The sequence below is a fragment of the Tachypleus tridentatus genome, chromosome 3 (assembly GCF_004210375.1).
Source record: "Tachypleus tridentatus isolate NWPU-2018 chromosome 3, ASM421037v1, whole genome shotgun sequence".
NCBI classification, from domain to species: Eukaryota; Metazoa; Arthropoda; class Merostomata; order Xiphosura; family Limulidae; genus Tachypleus; species Tachypleus tridentatus.
Window position 1 is genome coordinate 15,448,209 of NC_134827.1, and position 25,972 is coordinate 15,474,180.

The 25,972-nt window shown below is 34.7% G+C and overlaps 2 protein-coding genes across 3 annotated transcripts in view; one reads left to right on the forward strand and one right to left on the reverse strand.

Annotated features, from left to right (window-relative positions):
- LOC143246414 (60 kDa heat shock protein, mitochondrial-like) overlaps positions 1–6,216 on the reverse strand; it is a 28,137-nt gene extending 21,921 nt beyond the window's left edge. The window contains exon 1 of one of the 2 annotated variants that reach the window (XM_076493084.1): positions 6,005–6,216. The gene's annotated coding sequence lies outside the window, so the exon portion shown is untranslated. The remainder of the gene's footprint in view (positions 1–6,004) is intronic. The other variant, XM_076493088.1, reaches the window with a different exon arrangement.
- A 19-nt stretch (positions 6,217–6,235) lies between these two features.
- Positions 6,236–25,519, forward strand: LOC143246415 (10 kDa heat shock protein, mitochondrial-like). Its single transcript, XM_076493090.1, has 4 exons — positions 6,236–6,402; positions 16,520–16,681; positions 19,169–19,258; positions 25,240–25,519. Exons 1-4 carry the CDS (start codon positions 6,400–6,402, stop codon positions 25,288–25,290), a joined length of 306 nt encoding a protein of 101 aa, XP_076349205.1. The 5' UTR covers positions 6,236–6,399; the 3' UTR covers positions 25,291–25,519.
- The last annotated feature ends 453 nt before the right edge of the window (positions 25,520–25,972 follow it).

Consider the following 25,972-nt stretch of genomic DNA (forward strand, 5'->3'; position numbering starts at 1 on the left):
AACTTTAAACATAATAATTACTTTTGGCCCCATTATTATTGCAACAGAATCAGCTAAGATATTAACCCCTTGCAACATTAAAGCATGAACATCTGGCCCAAACTTAACATCCTTTGCAAATCCCCATACCAAACTCAATGAAAGCTGATAAGCAGCTAATGATCACAGTATATTTGGCAGATGACACATAATACTTTTAAAGTGAGATACATATACAATTAAATTTTGTTACTATCTACATACATTTAGATTTGTAAGTAATATTAATCACAAAAATCCCAAGCTTATTTGTTTTAGCAAAATACAACTCAGAGATTCTTAATTGTATTATTAACTTAGTATGTTTTACAAATATTGGGTAGCTATATTGGTAATAGAGGCTTAACACTAGTAAAACTTCATTGTAATTGGATGTAATTCTGAGAAAAATAGAATGGAGTTTAAATCTAAAAGGTGCAATAATTGTCAAGAATAAGTTATGTTTGAGGAATTTGTACAGTTGCACTCTGTGTGGAAGTAGAAAGTAGTGTACTCTAATCATAGATTAAGACATGGGTAGTGCTAGTTTCTCTGGATAAGTATGTTGTATGTTTGCCAAACTAATGTACAGTTTAGTCAGTCTAAAATCAGTCCTCAACCAAACCTGTTTGGAGAGAAAATGGTTTAGATCAAGTGAAAGTGACTATCTGTGATATCACACAGTACATACACTGTGTTCATGTTAAATAATTATTATTCATTGTACAAATTTTGGTGCCATGATCACAGGATACCTTACTACAGAGTTTCTGGCCAACTATTCATTGTATTTTTAATTGTTCTTTCTCTTTATTTCATTCTGACAAACTCAGTTACTCTGATAATTAGTATTACCTTGTAACAAATATCTTGCTAAACCTTCTTGCTCTTCTGTGGACTTACTTCTCCTTCCTAAAAGAAATTGTTTCTACCTGAAAATACCTGAGTGGATAGAAAGTAGAAACTTCTGGTGCCTTTACCACAAGATATCTAGTTGTGTAGTTTTCTGTTAAAAGGTATATTGCTTTTTACTCCTCAAGTTATTAGGTTTAGAAATATTTTGTTCTTGAGGAAATAGCCTTTTTTGTAATTTTTGGGACTTCAATAAGAGGAATGGTTGTCTGAAGGAGTTGTTGAGTTGTGGAGAATTTCTTTTCTGAATGTAGGATGTTCACCAGTACTCAGGTCCAGAACTTTTTTCTTATTGCAACCAGTGACTAAGGTTAGAAAGCTGCTTAGACCTTGTGCATCCAGAATTGCTATTTTGATCTCCTTTTGATAATCAATCTCAGTGTGAGAGAAGCAAGGAAAACTGAGGGTCACAAAGGAGAGTAAGTCTGTATATGGCTCCTAATCCTTTGTCAGACAAAGCAACCCAACCTCTGATCTGGTCAAAGCCATCTGAAATTAATCCAAGAGGTGCTGTTGGTGTATGAAGGTCACCACTGATGAGATCTGTTTCAGCAATAGATGAGATGGAGAGCACTAAATTAAAAAGGTAGTGAACCATTAGTAAGTGGTGATTCTTCTAAGTGTGTGTGTGGAGGATATATATATTCTGGCAAGGTGGAGGAGTCTGGGGTAATGCAGAGCTGATGGATGAAAATCTGATTCCCTGAGTATGCCTAACATGCTGTAGCAATGATGTTGAGAATACTACAGTCATGTAAGAGCTTATGAGGGAAAAGTTCTGGCCATAATCATGAGTCTCTATGAGTGAGCAAAACAGATCTTGCCCATGACATTCAAGAGTGAAGTGAAAAATAACTGGGGCCTTTTCCTTAGGCATTTCAAGAAGGTATTTGGAAAGACTGATCTCCAGAACAAGCTGCACAACACCCACTCTTGCATCAACACAGTTAAACCTGACATCTCATCAAACATTTGAGCAAGGCAAAAATTTAGGGCTGAGGGACACTGTGAAATCATTGCTTAGTTGCACTGAAGATTCAACCTTGCTTAAATTTAAGCAATATGCAGGGCAGAATGCAAGGACTGAAAGAAGAGTACTCCCAAGAACTTGCCCAATCAGATGGATGACCTATTTTATTGGCATGTTAAAGCTTAATCTGCAATGGTTACAGTAGACTGTGAGAATATTACCTTTAGCAAGTTTATGGAAAGTAAAAAGATAAGGCACTACATGGGTATAAAAAATATTTTTACCCTTACTAAAGCAGTTTCTGTAAGGATGGTGTATAAAGTAGTAATATAGAACTGGTTAGACAGGAGAGTAAAAAAATGACACCAAATTTTGCCAAGCTAAAACCACACCAAGCATTAATAAAATATCCATATATCCTTTTACTGTGATACAGTTACAGTGGAATCTCTGAACTCAGTTTGATGGGAGTCAAAGGAGATTTAAAAGACAGAAAAGATGAAAGTGCTGTCTTGAACCACTTCAACATAGTAGAAGAGCAGCAAAGAGCTGAGGGTACTTGTTTTCCCTTACATGACCAGCCAAATAACAAGTTCCAACAGCCTTTCAATTAGTGTGGTTAGGATTAACCATGGTTTCCAGCAGTTAAGATTGCTATGTGGTTTAAAAATCCTGTGACTGAAAGACTGAAAAGAAACTTTTACTTTCTAAGCTATTGAGCATCATTTTACTATGAGCAATACCCAGAGGATATTAGATAACAACTGCTTAATTAACACAGTTTAGAACGACTGGTGTTAAAAGGCATAGTATCTAAAACATAACCAGTTTATGCAATTGAAAATTACAGCCAGAAGTTGGAATATTTAGTTGAAAGTGCATCATGACACTTGTTTTCTGAGCTATTGAGTGATTTTTCTGTGGAAAAATAAACTAATGTTTTGTATCAATCACTCACCTGATTTAACTGAATGGAGATAGTTTTATGAGTCATGCTACATGATCTTGCTAGAGATTCCTGTACATCCCAGAAGTGAGTTAACTTCTCCAATTGCAATGAAGATGTGCTGAATGTATGTTGATATGTACATATATACCACTGTAACACCATGAATTGTGATCCTAGCTTACGAGCTGAATTCTACCAATAGACTTCTTTTGTGATTCCTTAGAAAAAAAATTGTGTCTGATGGCTCATAGAAGAGAATATATTATTTTATCACAAATAACAAGATATAGCAAACAAATGTAACCCAAGAAAGTTCTTGAAGTAATATTTGTGGTAGCCAGAGGCAGTCTGTTTTAAGCTAAAAGTGTATGTCATAATGTATGTTGTTGATTCATGAGTCTTGAATATTAAATGAATTGTACAAAGAACACAACTATATAAAGAAACTCATGAACTGTAAAAGTAATTTGATCTGTATGTGTAGATGTGTAGACTTTATGTCACTACTGGTGATTACAGTTGAATTGAAATATATATGTGTGAAATTATCATTAGTAAATGAAATTCACAGAAGCTAAAAATTATAGCAAAAGTAAAATTGGTGTACCCAGTGTATTTTTTAATTTTGATGTAACATTTTCAATCATGCAGACTGAATTATTTTCTAAGCACAGTGTGCTGTATATTTTCTTACCACTGTTTCAATATACAATATATGGTATAGTTAAAATGGTAGTTATAAATGTAGTGAGATGAAAATTACCACCTTTGGGGTACAACATTGTAAGTCCCACATAATCAGTGCTAATGACTTATCACAAAGAAAGTACCAAAAAAAAACAGGCAATGTAAACATTAGTAGGTCCTAATGATTAGAAGTAAAGGTTAGCATCTGCTAACCTGAGTCAAGTTGGGGGTAGGAAACAGATTTTCATTTTAGACCTCATTCCTTTCCCACTGGACCTGCACTCTACAAAACAATCAAATGGTAGTGGAGAGATGTGTATGGGTTAGAGAGTAAGTTAGCCATTGCCACATGAATAGCACTAGAGGGCAGCACAGTTATAGGTGCTGGTCAGGTAGGGATCCAATGGAGCTTGGGAGACAAAACATTCATAGGTGCTAGGAAAACATTTATACAAACAATATAGGCATTAGTGCATTTTTTTTGTAGCAATATTACTTGGTCAAGCTAATAATTTTAATACTCTGTCTCTAAATGTAGATTTAGAGAAGAGCATGGTTTTAACTGAGTATTTATGACCCTCTTTGCTACCTACACACCTGGCTGATCTTATTCACCTGAATTTATCTGACCTTATATTTTCAATCCAGATTTTTGCTGTTTAAGAATGAATTCTTGACCCTCCTACCAGTCTTATTCTACAGCTACCCAGTGATGTCCTCCATTCTAGTCACCTTGTATTTCTTAAGATTATCTTGTTTCTTTGTTGTTCATGTACTATTACTGTAACCCCTACATTTTGCTTATGCCAAAAATAATCTTTTTCAATCTCTTTAGTCCTCTTCCTTATTTAATGTGCATCATTATCAATCTTGTACAATTATGCAAATTATATTCTGTATGAACTCATACTTTGTATTTCATAGAATTTCTTGGACAAATATCTTCTATCATTTAGTACTACCTCTTATTAACACCTACCATATGTTTATACAACTTATGTGAAACATTTCTTTTTACAAACCTAAAAGTTACACAGTTCAATGTTGGATATGAGTTTCTATATGTGGCTTGGAGTATAGTGGTAGTAGAAAACAGATTAACCCAAGTTAGTCAAATGGCATCTTGTTAATTTTTGGCTGTGATCTCTACTACAATGCAACATACACTAACACAGAGAAATAAGAGACCATTGTACAATTTCTAATTGACCTCATCTGTCTGATCAAATGACCTACAACAATTGCAAATTAAAAACTTAATACCTTTGAAAAATCCTGATTTAAATTCATGCAGAATCTCAAAAGTCTGCAGTTCATCTTTTATTGTATAAAAACAATAAATATACACTTGTTTTAAAAAGTCAATCAGTATCACTGTTAACTAAATCATAACTTGGAATTTCAAAATAATTTCCATTATCAATGCTCTCCTAATCAAATCTCTTTCAGTAATACTAATACTCATTATATATATCTTTCATTTTAACTGAAGCACTGAACTCTATTTTGCATCCCTTGAGCTCCTAACAGAAATATTACAATTACAATTTATACTACAGCAACTAAGCTCATTTTTGAATCTACTGTTCATCTTTAAATCTGATAGATTTTTCTTTGAAATTGGTAATTTTATTAAATTTTAACTTCAAGTTCAAAACATCAGAAATATGATCATGCAACTTTAAAGTTACAGCAGCACAATAAAGTATTATTAGTATCACATATTCTATAGTATACGCTGAGATTAGCTCAAGTATTAGCAATATATTACTATTAGTAACAAGCAACGCTGATACCAGTTCGACATTATTTTACTTTGATATTTCCGCGGCATTTTTAATGCATATACAAAGTCAGTAGTAATGTTATGTATAAAATGAGCTTTCAGTGATGTCGAGAAAACCCACTTGTAGAGAAAAATATACATGTAGAAACGGCTCGTTTGGGTTGAGAAAATATTTTACGTATTGAAGCGAACAACGTCTCGACCTTCTTCGGTCATCGTCAGGTTTACAAACAAGCCGTTTGTTTTTACATATATATAAAATGAGCTTTATCTAGAAATATTTAGAATTTAAATCGGAAATAAAACCTTATATAACGCCCAATTATATGCAATACTGAAGTTTTTTAAGCTTCCTTTCACATTAACAAGCTAAACTAGCTCACTTTGCAATAAGAGTCACTCACACCAAGTTAAAATTTACACAAGCTTCGAGAAAGATCTCAAAATCACGTGGCTGAGTTGTGTTGCAGTTGAAACAGTATTTCGTATTTTACCTTGTACAAATATCCACATTTATCAGAAAAATTGCAATAAAATGAGCATTTAAAAGCTATAATTGTGTTGTTCTTAATCACATCTTCTCAAATAATTTAAACCATAGTCTAAACCAGGTAAATAAAATTCCGGAAAACAATGGAAATTTTATTAAACATGATTCAGGGTTACTTCTTCCAGAACTTACCGTTTGTAGTGACAAAAACACGTGGATGGTTTAGTTGTAACTTTATAAATAAAATATTTTTACAGTTGGTTACTTGTACATAAATAAAGGTTCATAAATGTTGTTTATTATGTTTCGACGTAACGTCTTTATTAATAAAACTACGAATAAAACCGACTAAACGTACATGATTTTGTAATCATATTCTCCTTACTTCGATACTCGTTTATATAGAGCTTTAGCTCATGCGTCGTTCATTACACAGACGTATTCTTCAGATACGGCGAGGAGTGAAAAAGACTGATTGGGTTCATCCATTTCTTTTTTTTTTAGCAGATTTGATTTTATAGTTATTTTGTGGTATTGCTTACTTGCATCAAAAAATCTTCAATAATATAATTCTCAGACGCTCAGAAATGGTAACGAATATTTGCTTTTCCTTTAAATTTCATTGAAATGGTGTTCTCCAATGTAACTGGTAGCTGTTACTGTAGTCACTTAGTTGATTAGTATAGTGTGTTAACCCTAATAAAATTCGTCACGGTAGTATTTATACTAAGATAGTAGTAGAAAGATGACATTGTGGTGAATACAGAAATTTCATCTAATAAGTTTTCGTGTTTTTCTCAGGAAACTGTACATGAATACTTCTAACAATTTATATTAATGATGAATATCGAAGTTAAAGATATGATTATTTGTTTATACAGAAATGTGCTGAAATATATGTTCAGCACCTTTGGAAATGAAAAAAAAAACAAAAAAACAACTTAACAATATAGCCATGGATGTTTGGCAAATTTCGTTTTAACATGAACCCCTGGGTTTATAGTATATTGAACCTGTGAGTTATTGCATACTAGTAGGAAGTTCAATCAAGTATATAAGTACCAATTTTAGGTGACAATCTAATATGTCTTCCACAAGCATGATTGGTCCTGAAATTTTATGCTTACTTGGAAAGTGGCCCAGCATGGCCAAGCGCGTTAAGGCGTGCGACTCGTAATCCGAGGGTCGCAGGTTTGCATCCTCGTGCGCCAAACATGCTCGCCTTTTTAGCCATGGGGAAGTTACAATGTGATGGTCAATCGCACTATTCGTTGGTAAAAGAGTAGCCCAAGAGCTGGCAGTGGGGGGTGATGACTAGCTGCCTTCCCTCTAGTCTTACACTGCAAAATTAGGGACGACTAGCATAGATAGCCCTCAAGTAGCTTTGTCGAAATTAAAAACAAACAAACAATACTTGTAAAGTTTTTTAATATGAAATGAACTAAATGTTTTAGCCATGAGCTGTTGTTAACAAATTACTTTCTAACAACTTATCATAGGAGTTCAAAATGGTTTTGTGTTTGTATGGGATGAACTGTTTTGGGCTATATTCTGGTGCTACCTTGCATTTGGTTTAACTTTCTCCTTTAATGATTGAAAAGATGAATATGTTGTGCTTGTTAATTATTAAAAGGCTGTGATTTTACAATTTGAATTATGCTCATCAAATGTACAGATGATGTTTTGTGGGCTAGAGGTTCTTGGAGGGTAATTTCAAGGTCTTTTTATCATTGCTTACAAACCATTTCAAAAGCACATATGCACTGTGGAAGGGATCATACTATATCCTCTTAAATGTGCTTACTTGAGGTCTCTTGATGTCTGTATCGAATAAGATGTGCTTCAAAGATAGGTCCACAACCAAATGGACAGAATTTGTTCAAAAGAAAATTTCAACATAATTCTTCAAAGTTATCATCCCAAAATCACTTTTTTATCAATATTCCTAAAACCTCTTATTCAGTAGTTATTTCAGTACTAAGTGAAGGTATGAATTAAACTGAAACAAAATCATTCATCTTAGAAGTGTGTGTTTCAAGAGTGAGACTTCACTGGCTCACTTATCTCACTGAAGGCACATTAGAGTTGTTTCAATTTTCCCTCTTATAAGTAGTCTGTTAACTTAGCCATTAGCAATATTGGTTTTTAGTTTGTTCTTGATGTTTGTTTTTTTGTAAAATTATTGTTGAATCTTAGTCTTGATCAAATTAATGACTAATAGATAAGGTAATTACAAGTCATGGTAAATGAGAGTACTAGTATAGTACATTTTATTATATTTATGAAATTCCATTTGTTAAGTATTTGCAATTTAAGCAATGGGTAAAGCATTATAAAAGTGATAACCAGACGTCGAGATTCTGTTGTTGATGGGCCTTACACCAAGCAAAATGGTGTTACGCACTCTTGGGAGCTGATGTATACTATTGCAAGTTAGAATGATCAGATGTCTTGGTTTTGCCAGGACAGTCATTTATAGTTGTTTATCCCAGTGTCCCAGGTTTATTAGAAGAGTACATATTGCAATGAGAAAGTCAAATAAGTTTATTATATTTGTATGTGACAGTAACTGTCATTTTTAAGTATAATAAACTTGACCATCTCATTGTTGTAATATGTACTCTTCTGCCACCAAAATCTCTGAAATCTGCTGTCTATACAGGATTTGAAACCCAGACCTATGCAAGTTTTTAAGTTAGTAATACTGAAGTAGGTGTATAATTATTGAAAAATGTGTGGCAGACAGTTAAATGTCAGGGGCTGTTCTCTGGGATATTTTTATTATTAAAAACATTTAACCTGTCACAGTGTCAAAATGCCAGAAATAGTGTTATTTTTACAGATACTTTAAAAGCAGACCTGTGTATTTTCACCCTTTTGGCACTTAATAAAAAAGTTTAATGTTTGGCATGGTGCTGAATATATATTTTTGATACTTCAACTAATTACGGTATCAGTACTAAAAGCATGATATCTCTGCTATAACTCAACAAAAGTCCCTGAAATTTACAGTGATTGTACCCAATATTATGTATCTTAAATTCAATACATAAAAATAACAGGAATAAAGGAAGACACCCTGATACACAATGAAGAAGTACCATGTAAAGCACAATAGTTTATTATAAATTGTATACAATTTGTGCAGCAGCCCATCGATAGTCTTTGTGGTTATGGTATATCTCATGGCATGGTAAAAGGCACATGGGGAGATTGCACTGTTTGCAGAAATAATTAGTCTGCTTTTTTTTCCATCTAGCTGTGTATCTATTGCTACAAACAGTACAATCAGGTTTGTGTTTTTTGTCCTAATTTTGTCCAATACTATGTCATTCCACCAAGCTCTGACTTTTATCAATACTTGGTCTTCCTTTTCATTTGGCTTTGCTGACATGTGCCTCCAACAAATTTTGAATAATCTGCTCTCAGAATAATCTTGGAGATACCGGGTTTTCACTGTTGCTCTTGCAGTCTGCAAAATATATTATATATCTGTTAACAAGAACTAGCCTTGGTCAGTCAGTTTATGCAATAAGTTATATGACCCTAACAACATCATGTGCTTATCTTAAGCAGGGGCAGATTCCAGGCTACAAATGTCTTCATTATCACTCTTGTTCGTTACAAGTAAGCTTTCATTATCATCTGTCTCAAACTCTTTGTCACTCTCCTCATCGTTACAAATAATATCAATTAATTCTTTAGTGGTACAAGCTTTTTCTTTTGGCATTGTAACAATGTTGAAAGTATCAACAGAATATGCAAGAAAGGCATCTTCTAAAACAATGAACAGTATGATCTACACAGACTAGAAAACAAAGAAATCGCGTGACCTCTGGTTTAAATACCTGCTGGGAATCCCAAGTAAACAATGAATACACATGGTTCTAGCTCCAAGTGGGTCTACAGGCCTGTGTGATTATGATAATTAGCCACGAGGGTATGTTGTTTACATCTTGTCAACATAGATTACCTGCCGCGCTGAGCCTTCAAGTCGACTGCAGTCGCCAAGCGTGCCAAAAGGGTTAAAGGTATGTTAGATATTGTAGTTGAATAAACTGTTTGTTAGCACATGGTAGTAAATCTGACATTACAGATCACACTGTCCAATACATTTTGAAATTAGTAGCAAAGGCTGGGCTATCCTGGTTTTTCTATTTGAAAAGTTTGTCATCCTATGCACAGTTTACATTTCTCAACCTTTTAAAAGTACCCACATTCATGGAGTTGTACATGCTTCACAATTGATTCACTTTAGATGCAGTGAAGCTACTGTAAATGAATTTTTTATTTTTTTTAACTTTCACATTCCAAATTCATGTAACTTGTGACATTCTGCACACACTATTACATCACAAATCTTACGTACATGACATTTCTGTACTTAATTTGGGTATTGTTTTGTAGATCATGCTATATAGGCCAAGAACTCAAATTGTATGTTCAAGAAGTGTCTGACTGCCTTTATCTTTGCAAAACTACTTCTAATGTATTAAAAAAAAAATAGCAACTTGTATTTCTCAACTATGGTTGCACTTCCATATTTTTCACCTTGTTGAAAACTGAATGTTTGATAGTTTTTAAACATTCCTTTAGACCATATTTTTTTCATTAAGTTCAATTAAGAATTGTTTGATGGGATTAAGGCTCATTATCTTACAGTAAGGTTGTTATGTTTGTTTTTCAATGACCTATTAAACTAACTTGTGGTTAATCAACAAACTTAACAGGAAAGGCATGTCTTTAGTGAACAATTCTTCATATTTTCACTTTATTATTGATATCTGGTGTTTTAAAAAAACAACTCTCCTTACCAAATCTTTACATATAGTCACTTCTTTTTCCACCCTTGGTGTGGATTCCTGTATGTGGTGGGGGGACCTAACAGGGAAGGTTCTTTTCTTTCAGTTCACCTCCTCTGGGACCTAAACATCCACCCACGTGTTTGCTGTGCGTGGCAACCCGTGAAGGGGAGGAGAGGATCCTGATGGTTGAGGGGTCCATCCCTAACACACCACTTTGGCCTTGAGTTCCTGTAGATGAGCAGTCTTGGGGTGACCCTCCTTGGGTCATTCAGCTGGTCCACTTGGGCTATGGTCAACCAACTACCATTGTTGGATGTTCTCAACAGGTGTTGTGGACCTTATATCTGATGCTGGTGTTTGGGTATAGTGTTCATGAAATCCTGGCATTGCTGCAGTGTTTTTCTTTGACATTGTAGTGCATCTCCTCATAGGGCTCCATGGTGGGTGGGGTCAGTGGGCACTGAAATTTCTCTTTCTTTATTATGGATACTCCAATTAAAAATATTAATAAAATAGTGAAAAAACAGTCTGTAGGTAAATGACCACGTCTTGAAGATTCTGAGCAGCAATCCTCATCACCTGTTGTACCTCATTTTCTTATATTGAATTCACATTCAGACAAACATTTAGGGCAGATGTCTCCCTTTTTCATTCAGAAGGGACTAGAGGGACTTGCTGGCTCTCCAAAGTCAGTAAAAAAGCTTCAATCTGGTTACATATTGGTGAAAAAATCCACATCTCAACACAGTGAACTCCTCTTGCATTCAAAGGTAATTGGGAATATACCTATTGAGATTACACCTCATGCTACTTTGAATTAATCACGAGGAGTTATTGTTGAGAGGGATTTGAAGAACATCCCAGAGTCAGAGATTCTCGCTGGTTTCTCCACCCAAGGAGTTTCTGCAGTGAGGCACATCTCCGCTTGCAAAGATGGACTTATGATGTTGATCAATGTCCTCATTCTGACATTTGAGTCACCATATCCACTTGCCACCCTCAGAACAGGTTATCTTTATTGCAGAGTACAGCCACACATTCCAAACCCTCTCCGATGTTTCCAGTGTCAATGGTTCAGTCACTCGAAGACATCATATCGTTGTTCTTTGACATGTGCTTGTTGCAGTGGCAAGGACCATGATGCCCATGAGTGTGAAATGGACCCTCATTGCATCAGTTGCAATGGCTTTCATTAATTCTACTTTTGTTCATGCTGTAAATGGTTAGAAGAAAAAGAGGTGCAGCATTTGAAAACGATTCATAACATTACCTATCCTGAGGCTCGAAAATTGCTATCCACCACCTCATCTCAGATGTATGCTGCTGAACTTTGTTTCACAGTTACTGTGGGAGTGCAGACAGTTATCTCTGTGCCTCCTAAAGAATTGTTCTTCAAACAAATGAAAAGTTTTTTGACCTCCATGGTTAAAAAAAGTTGATGAATCGACTTCAACACCTATCTCTGTCCTTTATATACATTCCACCAAACTTCAAGATCCACATCCTTTGGTTCCAGGTATAGGCATTTCTTCAGATCCATCTTTCTCTCTTTCCCCAAGATGTAAAACAATCATTCGTTCACTTCCTCATTCTCTGGAATCCCCTTCCAACAGTAAAGACCTGCCCAGTCAACCCTGGGAAGGATCCATGGAGGTTGATAGACTTAAGGAAAGTAAGGAAAAAGACGTGGTCATAAACAGAAGGTTTCTCCAACCAATTCGCCTACACGTCATTGAAAATGGCCACCTTGATACAATGGAATTGTCGAGGTTTACATTCTAATCTGGATAACATCAAAGTGCTGTTTGGTTCCTACCATCCTGTATGTCTTTCCTTGCAGGAAACATTTCTGAAACCTGCCGATACAGTCACCTTTCAGCCGTTTTCTCTGTTTAGAAATGACAGGCTGTGTGATGGATGTGAGTACATGGAGGGGTGGTGCTGTTGGCTGATCAGTATGTGCTCACCTGGTCTTTGCCACTCGACACACCCTTGGAGGCCGTAGCAGTCCGTGGTTCCTTGGGTCGTACCATTACTGTTTGCTCTCTCTACCTGTCATCTGGAGAGAGACATATGATCAATCAGACCTTGATGTTCTCATTTAACAGTTGCCATCTCCCCTTTTCATCCTTGGGGAAGTGCTGATATCGATAGGAGGGGTTGCTCTGTAGAGCATATGCTCACTCATCACAACCTTGCTCTTTTCAATACTGATTCTTCCACTTATTTCCATGTGCCTAGTCAGTCCTGTATGGCTATTGATCTCTCAATTTGCTCCCCTTCATTATTTTCCCATTTTTCATGGAGTGTTGACAATAATCCATGAGGCAGTGATCATTTTCCTATAATTGTGAGAGAGACTGGCCATGGTCGATGCCACCCAACCCATGTGCCCCAGTGGAAGCTGGATCAGGCAAACTGGCCCTCTTTCTCTGCTCTCGCAGAACTTGATCCTGCCACTGTCTGTAAACCATCAATAGATGACTGTGTGGCAGCAGTAATTGACTGTATTATAAAGCAGCCTCTCAATGAATTGCTAAAACCTTGTTACATGTTCCACTATATCCTCATTCATGGTAGACTTCTGTCTGCCACGTCGCACGGAAGGCTCAAAAATGGGCCTGGGATAATTTCCATAGAAATCCCACATTCTCTGACTGCATTGATTTCCAGTAGGCCCGTGCACATGCATGGTGGGTAAGACATCAAAGCCAAATGGAATTTTGGATTAAGTTCACAACCAGCATATCCTCTACCACTAGTTCCAAACTCATTTAGGACAAGATTCGAAAGGTCAGTGGGCAATATCACTCTGTACCCCTCTCGATCTTGCTCTGTGATGGCTAGGAAGTATCTGATACCCAGAGCATCACTAATACTCTAGGTGAAAGCTTTTGCAGGGTATCTTGCACTTCTGCTTCTTCCACCTCCTTAGCCATCAAGACTCGGGCAGAGCAATCACCTCTTTCCTTTTGAGCTGACTGTCTCTATGACTAAAATTGTCCCTTTACACTGGTGGATCTCAAACTGACACTTCGTCGGTCTGGCATTACATTGCTTGGACCTGATGATATACACTACAAGATGCTGCACTATCTATCTCCTGCTTTTCTTGCTATCCTTCTCGTTGTTTTTATGATGCCTGGCGCCAAACTATTGTCCTGCCTTTCTCCAAGCCTGGGAAGGATTCCAAGATTCCTTCAAACTACCGTCCAATTGCTTTGACGGGCTGTCTCTGTAAAATCTCAGACAGTATGGTTCATGCTTGTCTTGTTTGGTTCCTCGAATCAAACAACCTCATCTCGCCCACCCAGTGTGGGTTCTGATGACAGTGCTCCACCATGGACAACCTGATTTGACTTGAAACATCAATCAGAGAAGCCTTTCTCAAATGACAACATCTTGTATCAATATTCTGTGACATTGAGAAGACTTATGATACAACATGGAGGTATGGCATTTTGTGAGACCTCCATATATATGGGTCACATGGCCATTTGCCCACTTTTATTAAAAATTTTTTAATGGACAGGAGATTCCGAGTTCGTATGGGTTCAATACTTTCCTGTTCTTTTTTACAGGAACAGTCCCTCAGGTCTGTATTCTGAGTGTAACACTTTTCAGTATAAAAATTAATGCCATCACTGAACCTCTCTCTCTCACTGTTGCAAACAGGCTCTATATTGACGACTTTCACATCTCGTGTCAGTCGTCGAACATGAGGTATATTGAGCGGTAGCTAGAGACTGCTGTCCATTGTTTACTGAAGTGGACCACAAAAAACGGCTTTACCTTCTCTCTCTGTTTAAAACCATTTACATGCACTTTTGCTGCCAACTGAGTATTCACCCTGATTCTGAACTCTGTATTGGTGAAGTTGTGCTGCCTGTGGTCTCTGAGACTAAGTTGTTGGGGCTTATCTTTGACTGTAAGTTAACCTTTATACCACACATCAAGCAGCTACATGTCAAATGTACAAGAACATTGAACATCCTCTGTGTCCTCTCTTCCACCACTTGGGGAGCAGATCAATATTCCATGCTAAAGATATATCGTGCTCTTATTTGATCGAAACTCAGCTATGGATCACTGGTCTATGGCTCTGCCAGACCATCGTCCTTAAAGATGCTAGACCCTATTCATCATTAAGGACTTTGGCTCTGCACTGGAGCTTTCTGCACTTCCCAAGTTCAGAGCTTACACAAAGAGTCTCATGAACATTCTTTGCACCTCTGTCATTTGCAACTGTCTTTACTATATGCTTTGAAACTTCCTTCCTTCCTCGATGGGTCATGCTTTTTCAGACCAGACGGTCTGCCATTGCCCCTTTTGGCCTTTGTATCCAAGCACAGTTAGATGAATAGGATCTGTTCTTGGATAACATTGCTGTATCCATTGGTCAGCCCATCCCCACCATGGCTTCTTACAGTCCTCAATTGTGACCTATCTTTAAGTCAACTGAGAAAAGTAGACACTCCTGATTGCAAATACTGTCTGCTATTTGCTGAACATCTTTTCGAACCATTCTTCCATTTCTACTTATACAGATGGTTCGAAATTAGGTGACTGTGTGGGCTCTGTCATGGTTTGTTGTGGTTTGGTGGTTGCATGCAGAATCCCCTCTACAGCTTCTGTGTTCGCTGCTGAACTGTATGCCATTTCTCTTGCCCTGGATCACATAGAAGCTAAGTAATACTCAAACTGCACAATTTATACTGGCTTGCTTAGTTCTCTACTGGCCCTGGAATCCCTTCATGTTTGTTAACACCCTGTTCTTGCCAATATTCAAAACCAACTGGCCCATTTCTCTTTAACATCTGCTTCTATCCAGATTTTCTGGATACTGGGCCATGTTGGTATTTGCGGGAATGAGCTTGCAGACACGGCAGTTAAATCTGTCTGCTCTGACACTATCACCACTGTGCCTATTCCATACATGGATTATGGTCCTGTATTCAAGGCTCTGGTCCATGCCAGCTGGGAGTCAACTTGGAGTGAGCAATGTGAAAACAAGCTTTTCCAAGTAAAACCCTATACTGGACTTTGGCTGTCTTGTTACCATAAGGATCGGAAAGAGGAAGTTGTTCTAACTAGACTACTCGTTAGTCAGTTTTTTAACTCATCGTTTTCTTTTATCTGGAACTGATGCACCAATGTGTAATCTGTGTAACACTCAGATCACAATGAGCCATATTTTACTTTCTTGTCATTGTTATGATTTACAACAGTGGCACCATTTTAAGTGTGTTTTGTCCCAAGGTTTGTCCATAATGTTAGACAGTGTTATTGGTGATGGTGACACTGCCCACCTTAGTAATGATTTTAGTTTTTAAAGGTCATTAATATTTTTTAATTTATACTTTACACCCTTTTAATGTGGCTCCCTTCTAAATATTACAGTTCATTTAGTTCAATTTGAAATTAGAAACTGACCATAGCATTAAGTAACTTGAAACCAGGACTGGAAAGGCCAACTTTAGATGACTGACGGTAGTTTTTGGACTTACCTGTTAGTCTTCCTGGCGAGTTATGGTTACTACAACTTGAATTACTGTAGTTTTTCTCTTTATGTTGTTAACTAGATGTAAACATTGGTTTTATGCTATTTATTTATTTTTTTTACCTTAATTTCCTTTTATGAATTTTACTGAATTTACTTTTACCTTTTTACTGGACTTTTGGCACAGATAGCCTAGCTGCTTTGTGTCATAAAACACTAAATCAACCAACCACTTCTTTTTCCACTTAGTGCCAATAGTTAATTAATTTACTAAAAGCAATATTCCTTAAGCTATTTATGTGCCATTTATAGCTATATTTAAACTATACTAATTTATGATTTTGTTTTTAAACTGAGGCATTGTACTGATTTGAATGTGCATAATATTTTCTGTCATTACAGGCTGCCCCTGGAAAACGTCTTATTCCTCTCCTAAACAGAGTTCTGGTTGAGAGATTTACAGCAGAAATGAAAACAAAAGGAGGAATAATGATTCCTGAAACAGCTCAAACTAAGGTTCAGAGTGCGACAGTAGTAGCTGTAGGCCCTGGGCGTCAAAATGAGGTAAAAAATTGTAAAGTTGAGATGAGAAACATATTTTCAAGATTGTTGAAACAATGTAAGAATGTATCCTGTTACATTTATCTGTACTTCTAATAGTTTACTGCAGTGAGTTGAATGTGAAAAAAACCCAATAACAAACTGTTACATGCCTCAAAGTTATACTTTTGTAAAACTGAAATGAATGTTTTTAAAATTTTGGTTAAGTAGTGACTCAAGTCTTTGTATATTCATAATGTATGAATGATGAGAGAGAAGGCTAGACAGTTTGTTGAAATCCATGTAGAATTTCCAGATTGTAAGTATACAAATTCGTTCTTACTTTAATTTCATTAATAAGGATGTGTATTAGGTATTACTACACACAACTAAAAGATATGTATGCTACATTACATATTATTCATCAATATTCCTGTTTTAGTAGTGTTTGTTAATTGAATATAGGTTTTAATATCAGCAAGTTCATTTGACTATACAAATTACTACCAATAATAAACTGACTTCAGAAAGTTGAAGGGTGTTTTTTTTTTCTTGTTGAAGAGCAACATTAGGCTATCTTCTGTATCCACTGAGGGGAATTGAATCCCTGATTTTAACATTGTAAATCTGTAGACTTATGGCTGTCCCAGAAAGTTGGAAGTAATTTGATCTTGGAACAAACAGTTACATATAGGCTTTAAGGTAGCAAAATGGTCATAGAATTCACATCACTGTTTCTGGTCTTTGAAAACTTGAATTAAATTTTTTAATTCATCAAAAAATAAAATATTCAAATAGTTAGGTTAAGCTTCATAATTTTTCTGTTTCCTGTTTTCATTTAAACAGATGAGTGTTCTGCTTACAATGAGGAGATAAACTGTACATAACACCTAACATAATTTTTATACAATTCAAGAAAAGTGCCTTCTCTCTTAGAATAAAAAAAATAATTTAAAAATCCCAGTAACTAGTTAGCTTTTTTCTTTCATTACAACCAGTCACAGGTCTTATAAACAACCATCAAATTATTTTCTCATCTACTAATCTAGAAATTCTTTCTTGTTAACTTTTTCAAATCAAATAACTGAATGTTCATTGGATTTGTCCAATTGACGAAGAAATGTTAAATATAATTCAGAACTTACAATGTGTACAAGTCTGTTGTACACAAAAAAAAAATTGGACATACTACAAAAGTGTCTTACTCAAGATATGTTTGTGAACTAACATCATCAGTATGATTCTGAAATATTAGTGTTCATATGAAGAATAAAAACACATTTGTACAATTTGTATACTGCATTTGCACAGCCTCTTGGCTTTTTTTTCAGTATCCCTACTTTTGTTGTATCTGGTACTTGTTCCACCATGAATTGTTGCTAAATCATTAATGTAGGGTAGAGTTGGTAACTGACATTAAATATATTATACAACTTTTAATGATATTCTGTAAAATCCATCTATGTAAAGTTGTTAACATTTTTCTGCATTATAAACATGAGAATTAGTAAAATGGTAAAAGGCATTTAGTGTATTGCCATCCTTTTCACCTGTGAAAACCAAACTAATCTACCTTGTCTGATAGGCATTTCAAATAGTTTAAATTATCAGCATGCAATAAATTTTTCCATAAGCTCTTAACTTTAAGAAAGAGTGATTTACCAAAGAACACTTCAGGAGCTGCAGTTCCAAAACCTGGACTTAATGTAATTTATATTTAATTTTGCTTTTCATGCTTTTAATTCCTGGATAAAAAGAAAGTAGTCTTAGCTTATCCAATTCTAAAAACTTTGAACATATGCATCTCATAATAAAACCATGTAACATTATTGTAAACGTTTAGGATTTCAAACTTGTATTAATAATCAAACCTCATTTCTTTTATCTTTCACAAATAAATATTTATCTCACAAAATAAACAAGTCCCTTTCTAAATTTCCATATTATGTATGCATCACTTAACACTTCTCAATAAGAGTAGATTCTAAGAAAAGCTACGTGTTTGAATAAATTGATCTTATTAAGTATATATCCTTATATATTATCAATACAAAGATTGGTAAAATGTCTAAAATATCAGCCATGCTCCCTTCCTCCATTAGTATTTCCTTTATTAGATTCTTTTATTACTACTACTATTCTTAACCTTTTTTTCCTTTCAGTCAGTCACTGTGAACATAAAATATTCTAATTAAATTTGATAGTTTGGGTAAAAATACTCTGTGTGTGTGTATTGTATTTAAGAATAACTCTTGATTTTTTGGTCCAAATGTGTTCATAATCAGAACAGTTGTAATATTCCATCTTCCTTTTTTCTTTTTTTTTCTCCCAGTTGAGAGACAGCTAGTTCCAATCTCAAAATTTCATTCTTCCTACAATATTAATTTTTAAAAGTACTTTTAAATTATATTGTAGATGGTATACTTCAGTAGCTGTATTTTAAAGAAAAATCCAGTGTTTAAATATTTATGACTTTTCATTATTATGTAACAAAGTAGTTTTTGATTGTAGAAAGGGGAGCTAATTCCTGTGAGTTTGAAAGTTGGAGACAAAGTATTGTTACCAGAATGGGGAGGTACAAAACTAGAAATTGAAGAAAAGGTAAGAAAATAACCAGTTTGTGATGAAATACTGTGAAATTATTGTTAGAATTCTCCTAGAGAATTAAAAAATTGAGATCAGACAAGATTGAAACAGCAAATCTGCTTTCCAGGAAAATGTCTGAGCAAGTAAATTACTTTGGCTTGAATTTCATAAATCTGTTTATTTTAGGGACAGGATTTTGTAGAATTCATACATTATTAATTCTGTTAAGATACTTTCCTCTATTCACAACATAAGCATTTTGCATCTAGTGCTGCCTTCTATATGCAAATTTTTTTCTTTACACATTCCACAAGCCTTTTGCTTTTCTCCTATTGGAATCAAATTATTTCAACATGTTTTCTTGTGTAAATCATGATGCTTTACTTCACTACCAATAAGAGCATGATGTATGTGACACCCTCTATATCCCAATTTTTCTGCTTTTGTCTTACTTTCACAACTTTTTCACAGTATTTTTCTACCACTAATCTCGTTTCTGAGGCTATCAACTAAAATTCTGAAGGGTTTTCTGAGGACATCCTCTCTCTCCTTTCCTCTATGTTGACTCATTTCTTTTTTTGGTCCTGAATTTACATACATGATTTCTTTGTTGTTGAGACCTACTAGGTTGTGATATAACCTTAACTTCATTCTTTTTACCATCATTTTATCTTTATAATTTATGTATGTCCTCATTTCTGTGGCAGTACATCTTTGACATGATCCTTGACTCTTTTGGAATCATGAGTTGCATCAACACAACAACAGTCTACCCTTCCCAACCCTTTTCCCCTTTTGTTTCGGTTGGAGGTAAGTATGTTATTTGTTTTAATGATACACATCACATCACCAACAGTATTAATGACTACCCGGTGGGAGCTTGACTTGCTCATTTGGTTCATCACTGGGGTCCTTTCATATGTGATAATAGGGTTCTTGAAGTTTTATTGGAAGGATTTGTGATCCTGTTGTTTGTTTCCCCATTTCCTGTGTCTCCTATACCTGTTTTCTTCCTTTTATCTCAGGATCCAATGACTGGCTAACATTTATCAGAGGTAGTTCATGAACTTCCTTTTTAGCAGGTCATCCAGTCTGTTTTACCTCCTTTACTAGGTCATTTTCCAGACTCTTTCTAGTTCCCAAGAAAACTGGGGACTGGAGGCCTGTCATTGATTTGTTCCACCTCATTCATTTTGTTCAACTGCCCCATTTTACCATGTAATAATTTCTCATTCTTTGGTGGACATTTTATTTAGACTTATCACCACAGTCTTGTTGATATCTTTGGTTTATCCGTCATGATGTGGTTTATCAATTTCACACCCTATCCTTTTTGTTTGCATCCACCCCCTGTATTTTCTTTCAGATGGTCAGTGCTTTTGCCAGCCACCTTCTTGCTCTGGGGTTGTGATTTACTCATTATATGGAAGACTGGCCTCTTCTGGCTCATTCCAAATTACAGCCAGCCAGCTATAGTCATCAGCTCCTTCTAGTGGCTGTTTGGATGGGCTGGTTAATCAAATTGGAGAAGTTCTTCCTCCTACCTACCCAATATTTTGCTCACTAGGATGTCTTTTTCGACACTCACCTCAGTCAGGCCCAACATTCTCCTCTATGACTTCATTCCATGGAACTGTTATTTTGCAACACCCTTTCAACTCCTTCACTTTCTGCTCATGAGGTTCTGTTACTTTTGGGATGCAGTTTTCAATGATGTCACTGGTCCCCCTCTTCAGTGTGCTCTTGATAGTCAATGGAACCTTGCTAAGGATGGATCCCTTGACAGTTCTTGTTACTCATCCTTCCTTCTACCCTGATGATCGATTTGCATTTGTGCTTGGATAAGACCTATACACCAGTAGGCATCCTGCTTCCTTCTCCAGGATTTATATATTTTTATAGATGCATTCTTTTAGGGCTGAGCTACATGAGTCAATTACCAGGAGGCTTCATGTTATTGGTCTATAGACAAAAAGTCCTTGCTTATTAGTGTTCTTAAGCTTCTCATGGTCCATTGGGATTTTAATCACTTTCTTCCTCTTGCCAGACTTTGATAATTATTCATTCTAACAATTCAACAGTGATAGTATATATCAATTACCAAGGAAGCCCCTAGTCAAGATTTGTTTCCAAACATTAGTTCTACTATATTGGGCTAAAAAGTATGATATTCATCTTGTTGCATTGTGGGTGCTTTTGAATTGTAGTGGATCGTCTTTTTTACCCTGGCTGAATGTCTCCAATGGAGTGATATTTAAATCTCCTTTGTTTTCCAGTAGCATTTGCAGTTATTTGGGATTTTCACACTTAGATGCATTTTCCACACACCTCAGTCACATCTTAATCCTATTTTGGTCAGAGATACCTCATTCTTCGGCTCTTGCTGTCGATACCTTTGACCAGGATTAGTCCCACAAATTCCTTTATATTTATCCTCCTATCCAGTTACTTTGTCAGGTGATATCTCTCTCTCATACATTCTGCTCTGTGTTACATCCTTTTGATTGCTTCTTATTGGCCAACTCAATCATGGTTTATACAGTTACATAAACTGCAACATTTCAGTATTGTTTTCATCTTCCATCCTTCTTCAAGCCTGGCTTTTATGTGGTCCTTGGGAATAAGATCAGGTTTCCTATTGATCCTATTGAGTAGCCTTCCTTTTAGCTTCTTCCATACATCTTTCTTTAATGGTGTATCAGCACATATGGAAAGTGTGCCACAGTTGGTTTGTGACTCCAGGATTCCCTACTGACTGATCTACTATGGTTCCAGTGGTGGAATTTCTCACATGACTTTTCTTCTTCAGTCTCCTTGCTCTTGGGTTACCAGACTGCCTTATCCTGTGCTTATTATTTTCCCAATACCATAGATATTTTCTTCCCCTGTCCTATCCATGTTAATGCATTTCTTCTGGATTTATTGCCCCCTCCCAGTCCAGTGATTCTCCATTTCCTCACTTTACCTTTGTTTGAACCTCTTTCCTTATGATCCATGTTTCATCCTACCTTTAAATATTATTTTCTTTTCCTCTTAGCCTGCTGATGTTGAAGGTCTGATTTTTTTTATTGACGTTTCATGTAAGCTTTACCACACAACTTTTCTTTATTCTATACTGAAATTGTATTTCTGATAGGTATTTGCCTCCACTTAGACTTTCCACCCTTTCTTCCCACTTTTCTCTAGTAATTACATTTTCTCCACAGGGTAGAATTTATAGTTTAGTAGAGGTGTATAGAGTGAGTCACATGGGTCATACTCCTATTAGTAAAGAAATGATTCATAACAATTTACATGAGAGACATGTTGAAATCATTTGATTTGGATAGGGAGGAGTAGAAGGCTAGTAACATGTGTAAAGAAAATATTTACATACAGAGGGCAGCACTGAATAAGAATAGCTTATCTTGTGAATAGATGGAAGTACCTATTGGAAATACATTTTCAGTATAAGAAAATTATAACATTGGCTCATTGAGTTCACATTCTGTTTGTTGAATTTTATGTCATAAATGCTGAAGTAGCTCAGGAATCTTGCTAAATTTTATCCTTTATAACCAATGAAGTAAAATTTATGGCTTGTGACACTTGAGATGTGATAGCTTAATTTTATATATTGTCTGTCTGGTATGGAGTGGTGATTTTAATCTTGTTTGGTCTCGGCCTTACTTTCCCCAGTAAAATTTGAACTTTTGCAGAATAGTGTCCCACTCATAAACTATCTACATGATATTTTTGTTATTTACTTGTTACTTTAGCTTGAAATAAGTAAACTGTTTTGCAAGGATCAGTTAAAATGATTAGTTCGATCAACAATGAACAGCCATGCAAAGTCTTTTAAAAGCCTTTGAGAACAAGTCACAACTGTACTGTCATGAAAAAAATATACATATATTTGTACACACACAAACACTATTTTTACAAAGATATCTGGAAATCTATTGTCCATCCTTTTGACTAACCTCTTTGAGTGGTTTCAAGTATGCCAAATAGGATTAAGATCTGGGCTTTGGGTGAATCATTTCAATATATTAATGTTCTTATAATGACACCAGGAATGCATTATGCATATTTTGTAGCATGGAGAATTGTTATGTGTGAACAACTTATTCTTCTCCTAACTAACAACCTCAATCTTAGAGTTGGATCCTGTACCAGATACGAAGATTGAAGCTCAACTAAAACATTAATAGCAACTTTCACAAACCTTGTAGGTACTTCACTTTTGCATGTGAACTGTCAAGTCATTATTAATTTGATGAAAAGTTTATTTTGGGTTTTCCCCCAAAACACAACATTTTTGAATGATTTTATGCTATTAAGTAAACTTCAAATGTTCTTATATCCAGCCAAATTATATGTCTAAACTTTGTGACTATTTGTAATATAAATTTTCTCCATATTCTGTAACCTATAATTGATTCTTTTGTGAACTTACAATGTTTTGGTATCTTGAAGATCTTCAGTGCTATTAATCTGCTTTGATTCACATTGGCCTAAGTTATTTTACAAAGTATGCTAAGTACTTTGTGACTTGTTTAAAAGGTGTTTGGTTACTTCTGGCATGGCAGTTGGTGTATATTTTCAATATTTAAGAATATTCAGTCATCTGAAAGAGAAAAGAGAAAAATAAATGAAATCTTACCCTGCAGCCAGTGAGTATATCATAAGATATTAGAAATAATATTAAAATAAGTTTATTTGTATTGGTTACCTGGCATTAAATAAAATGAGGTAATAATTAAAACAACAGTGATATATAATAATAGTTATAGATTATGATATGAAAATATTTGCTGCCAGATAGTTGTCTCTGCTTGGTCAGTAATTGGGAATGGTGCAACTCCACCTGTATGATACAAAAGATATTCCATGATTGCAGGGAAGAGAGAGCCTGCAAATATACCAATAACTGAAAATACACACCATAATAATAACAAAATTCTTAACAAAGCAAACACTGACTTATCTTTACAGAAGCAATAAATGCATGTGCATTTCAACTGTAAAATTTATAAAAAAGTAAAAGTAAGATAAATGTATTTTTAAGACTGCCTGATGTTTCAACATTTAAAAAAAAGATATCTTAAAAATGTATAAGTATTACTGCCATTTTTGTTCAAATTTCACTTATTTATCACAGTTTGCAAAAGCATTCTATCCTTCATAAAATAATGTATTTGATAAGTTACTTTTCTCGTTTGAAAATTATTTTAGTTGTGAAAAAGTAATCTGTCAAAGAAAAAATTTAGAAACAGTTGTTTCTAACATGGTATTATTTTTAAATATCTTCCATATACAAGACCTTAATTTCTACAGTATAGCATATCTCTTTGGAAAACTCTTTAAGATGAAAAAAGACTGTTACAAAAAACTACAATATTTATATTTAAATGTTTACCTCATAATTTAAGTATTATGATTGTTTTTAACATTTATCCAATTACATATGTAAAATTGTTTTCAGTGTCTGATATCTTTGAATTAAATATTAATTTCAGGGTTTCAGTCTTCATTTTGGAAAAAATGTTTTATTATTGTTATTATTATAAGTTCAGGAACATGTCCCAATTACTTTAAGTTTTTAATCACATCTCATTATTAAATGAAGTTTTGGTAACAGATTTAATATGTTTGTTTATTGTAATGGGATTAGAAGTTAAGATATTTCCATATGTTTGAATATCTATGACATGCAGGAGTTGGAATTAGAAATACAAAGCAACCTTCCTTTGTTCAGAGACAATTCCCATGTCATGGACATCCACTTGTAGTTAAGTTTACTTTGACTTTTAATTTTTTTTACTGTTATTTCATAGTAATTGTTAATAAACACTGAAATTAAACTCATTGTTAAGTAATGTTTAATTCAAACTTTACAATCAGTATCCATGATTGTATGTTACTTGAAAAAAGAAGTTTAATTATTTTTTATCAGTTGAATTCTTTACATTATTTTTGGGATATTAATTTCTGTTTGTTTTTATTTGTTTTAGGAATATCACCTTTTTCAGGATAGTGACATCCTTGGAAAGTGGGAAAGTTGAAATAATTTAGGTATAAACAAAACAGGAATCATGATCAAAATCATCACTTTTTTTTTTTTTTAATAATTACCATTGCATTTGTGGATCCAACTGCTCATCTGGCTGCTTATTATTCAGAACTTATAGTTAATATTGAAAATGGAATAGAAAGGAATAAAGTGTAGTCCAAATTTCATGTTACATTGTGAGGTTTAAATATAGTTTTACAATAAACAGTTTTCAAACTTGATATTTTGTAATTACAATCATACATGACATTTCCAGAATAGTTACTTTGAACATGAAACAATTATCAGTTTTGATATGAATTAAGAAAGGTACATATATGTTTGAAGAAACTATAATCTGATAAATATAATTCCAAGTTATTTTCAAATAGTAAACATTCTAAAAAGCTAACTTTAAACTATTTCAATTCCTTGAAACTAGTTTTCTCTTCTTCTTTTTTTTTCCAGGACATTGAGGATTGAATTAAAATATTCTATTATACCCAAGTCACATAGTTGGTCTTAAATATGTCAGAAAAATACCAGTCAAAATGCAGTTGGTCCCTGAAAACTAGATGAGTAGAGAAACAACCATTAGCATAATTTGTATTTATCAGTAAACTCTTGTCACATCATTTATGTCTTGGCTTGTACTGTAAAAGTTACAATAAGAGAAGTGTATTAAGTATTGTTAG

Excerpts from the sequence above, each read along its gene's own strand:
- LOC143246415 (XM_076493090.1), top strand. Across the intron at positions 16,682-19,168 it reads GCCCTGGGCGTCAAAATGAG|AAAGGGGAGCTAATTCCTGT; the intron begins GTAAAAAATTGT and ends TTTTGATTGTAG. Across the intron at positions 19,259-25,239 it reads AACTAGAAATTGAAGAAAAG|GAATATCACCTTTTTCAGGA; the intron begins GTAAGAAAATAA and ends TATTTGTTTTAG.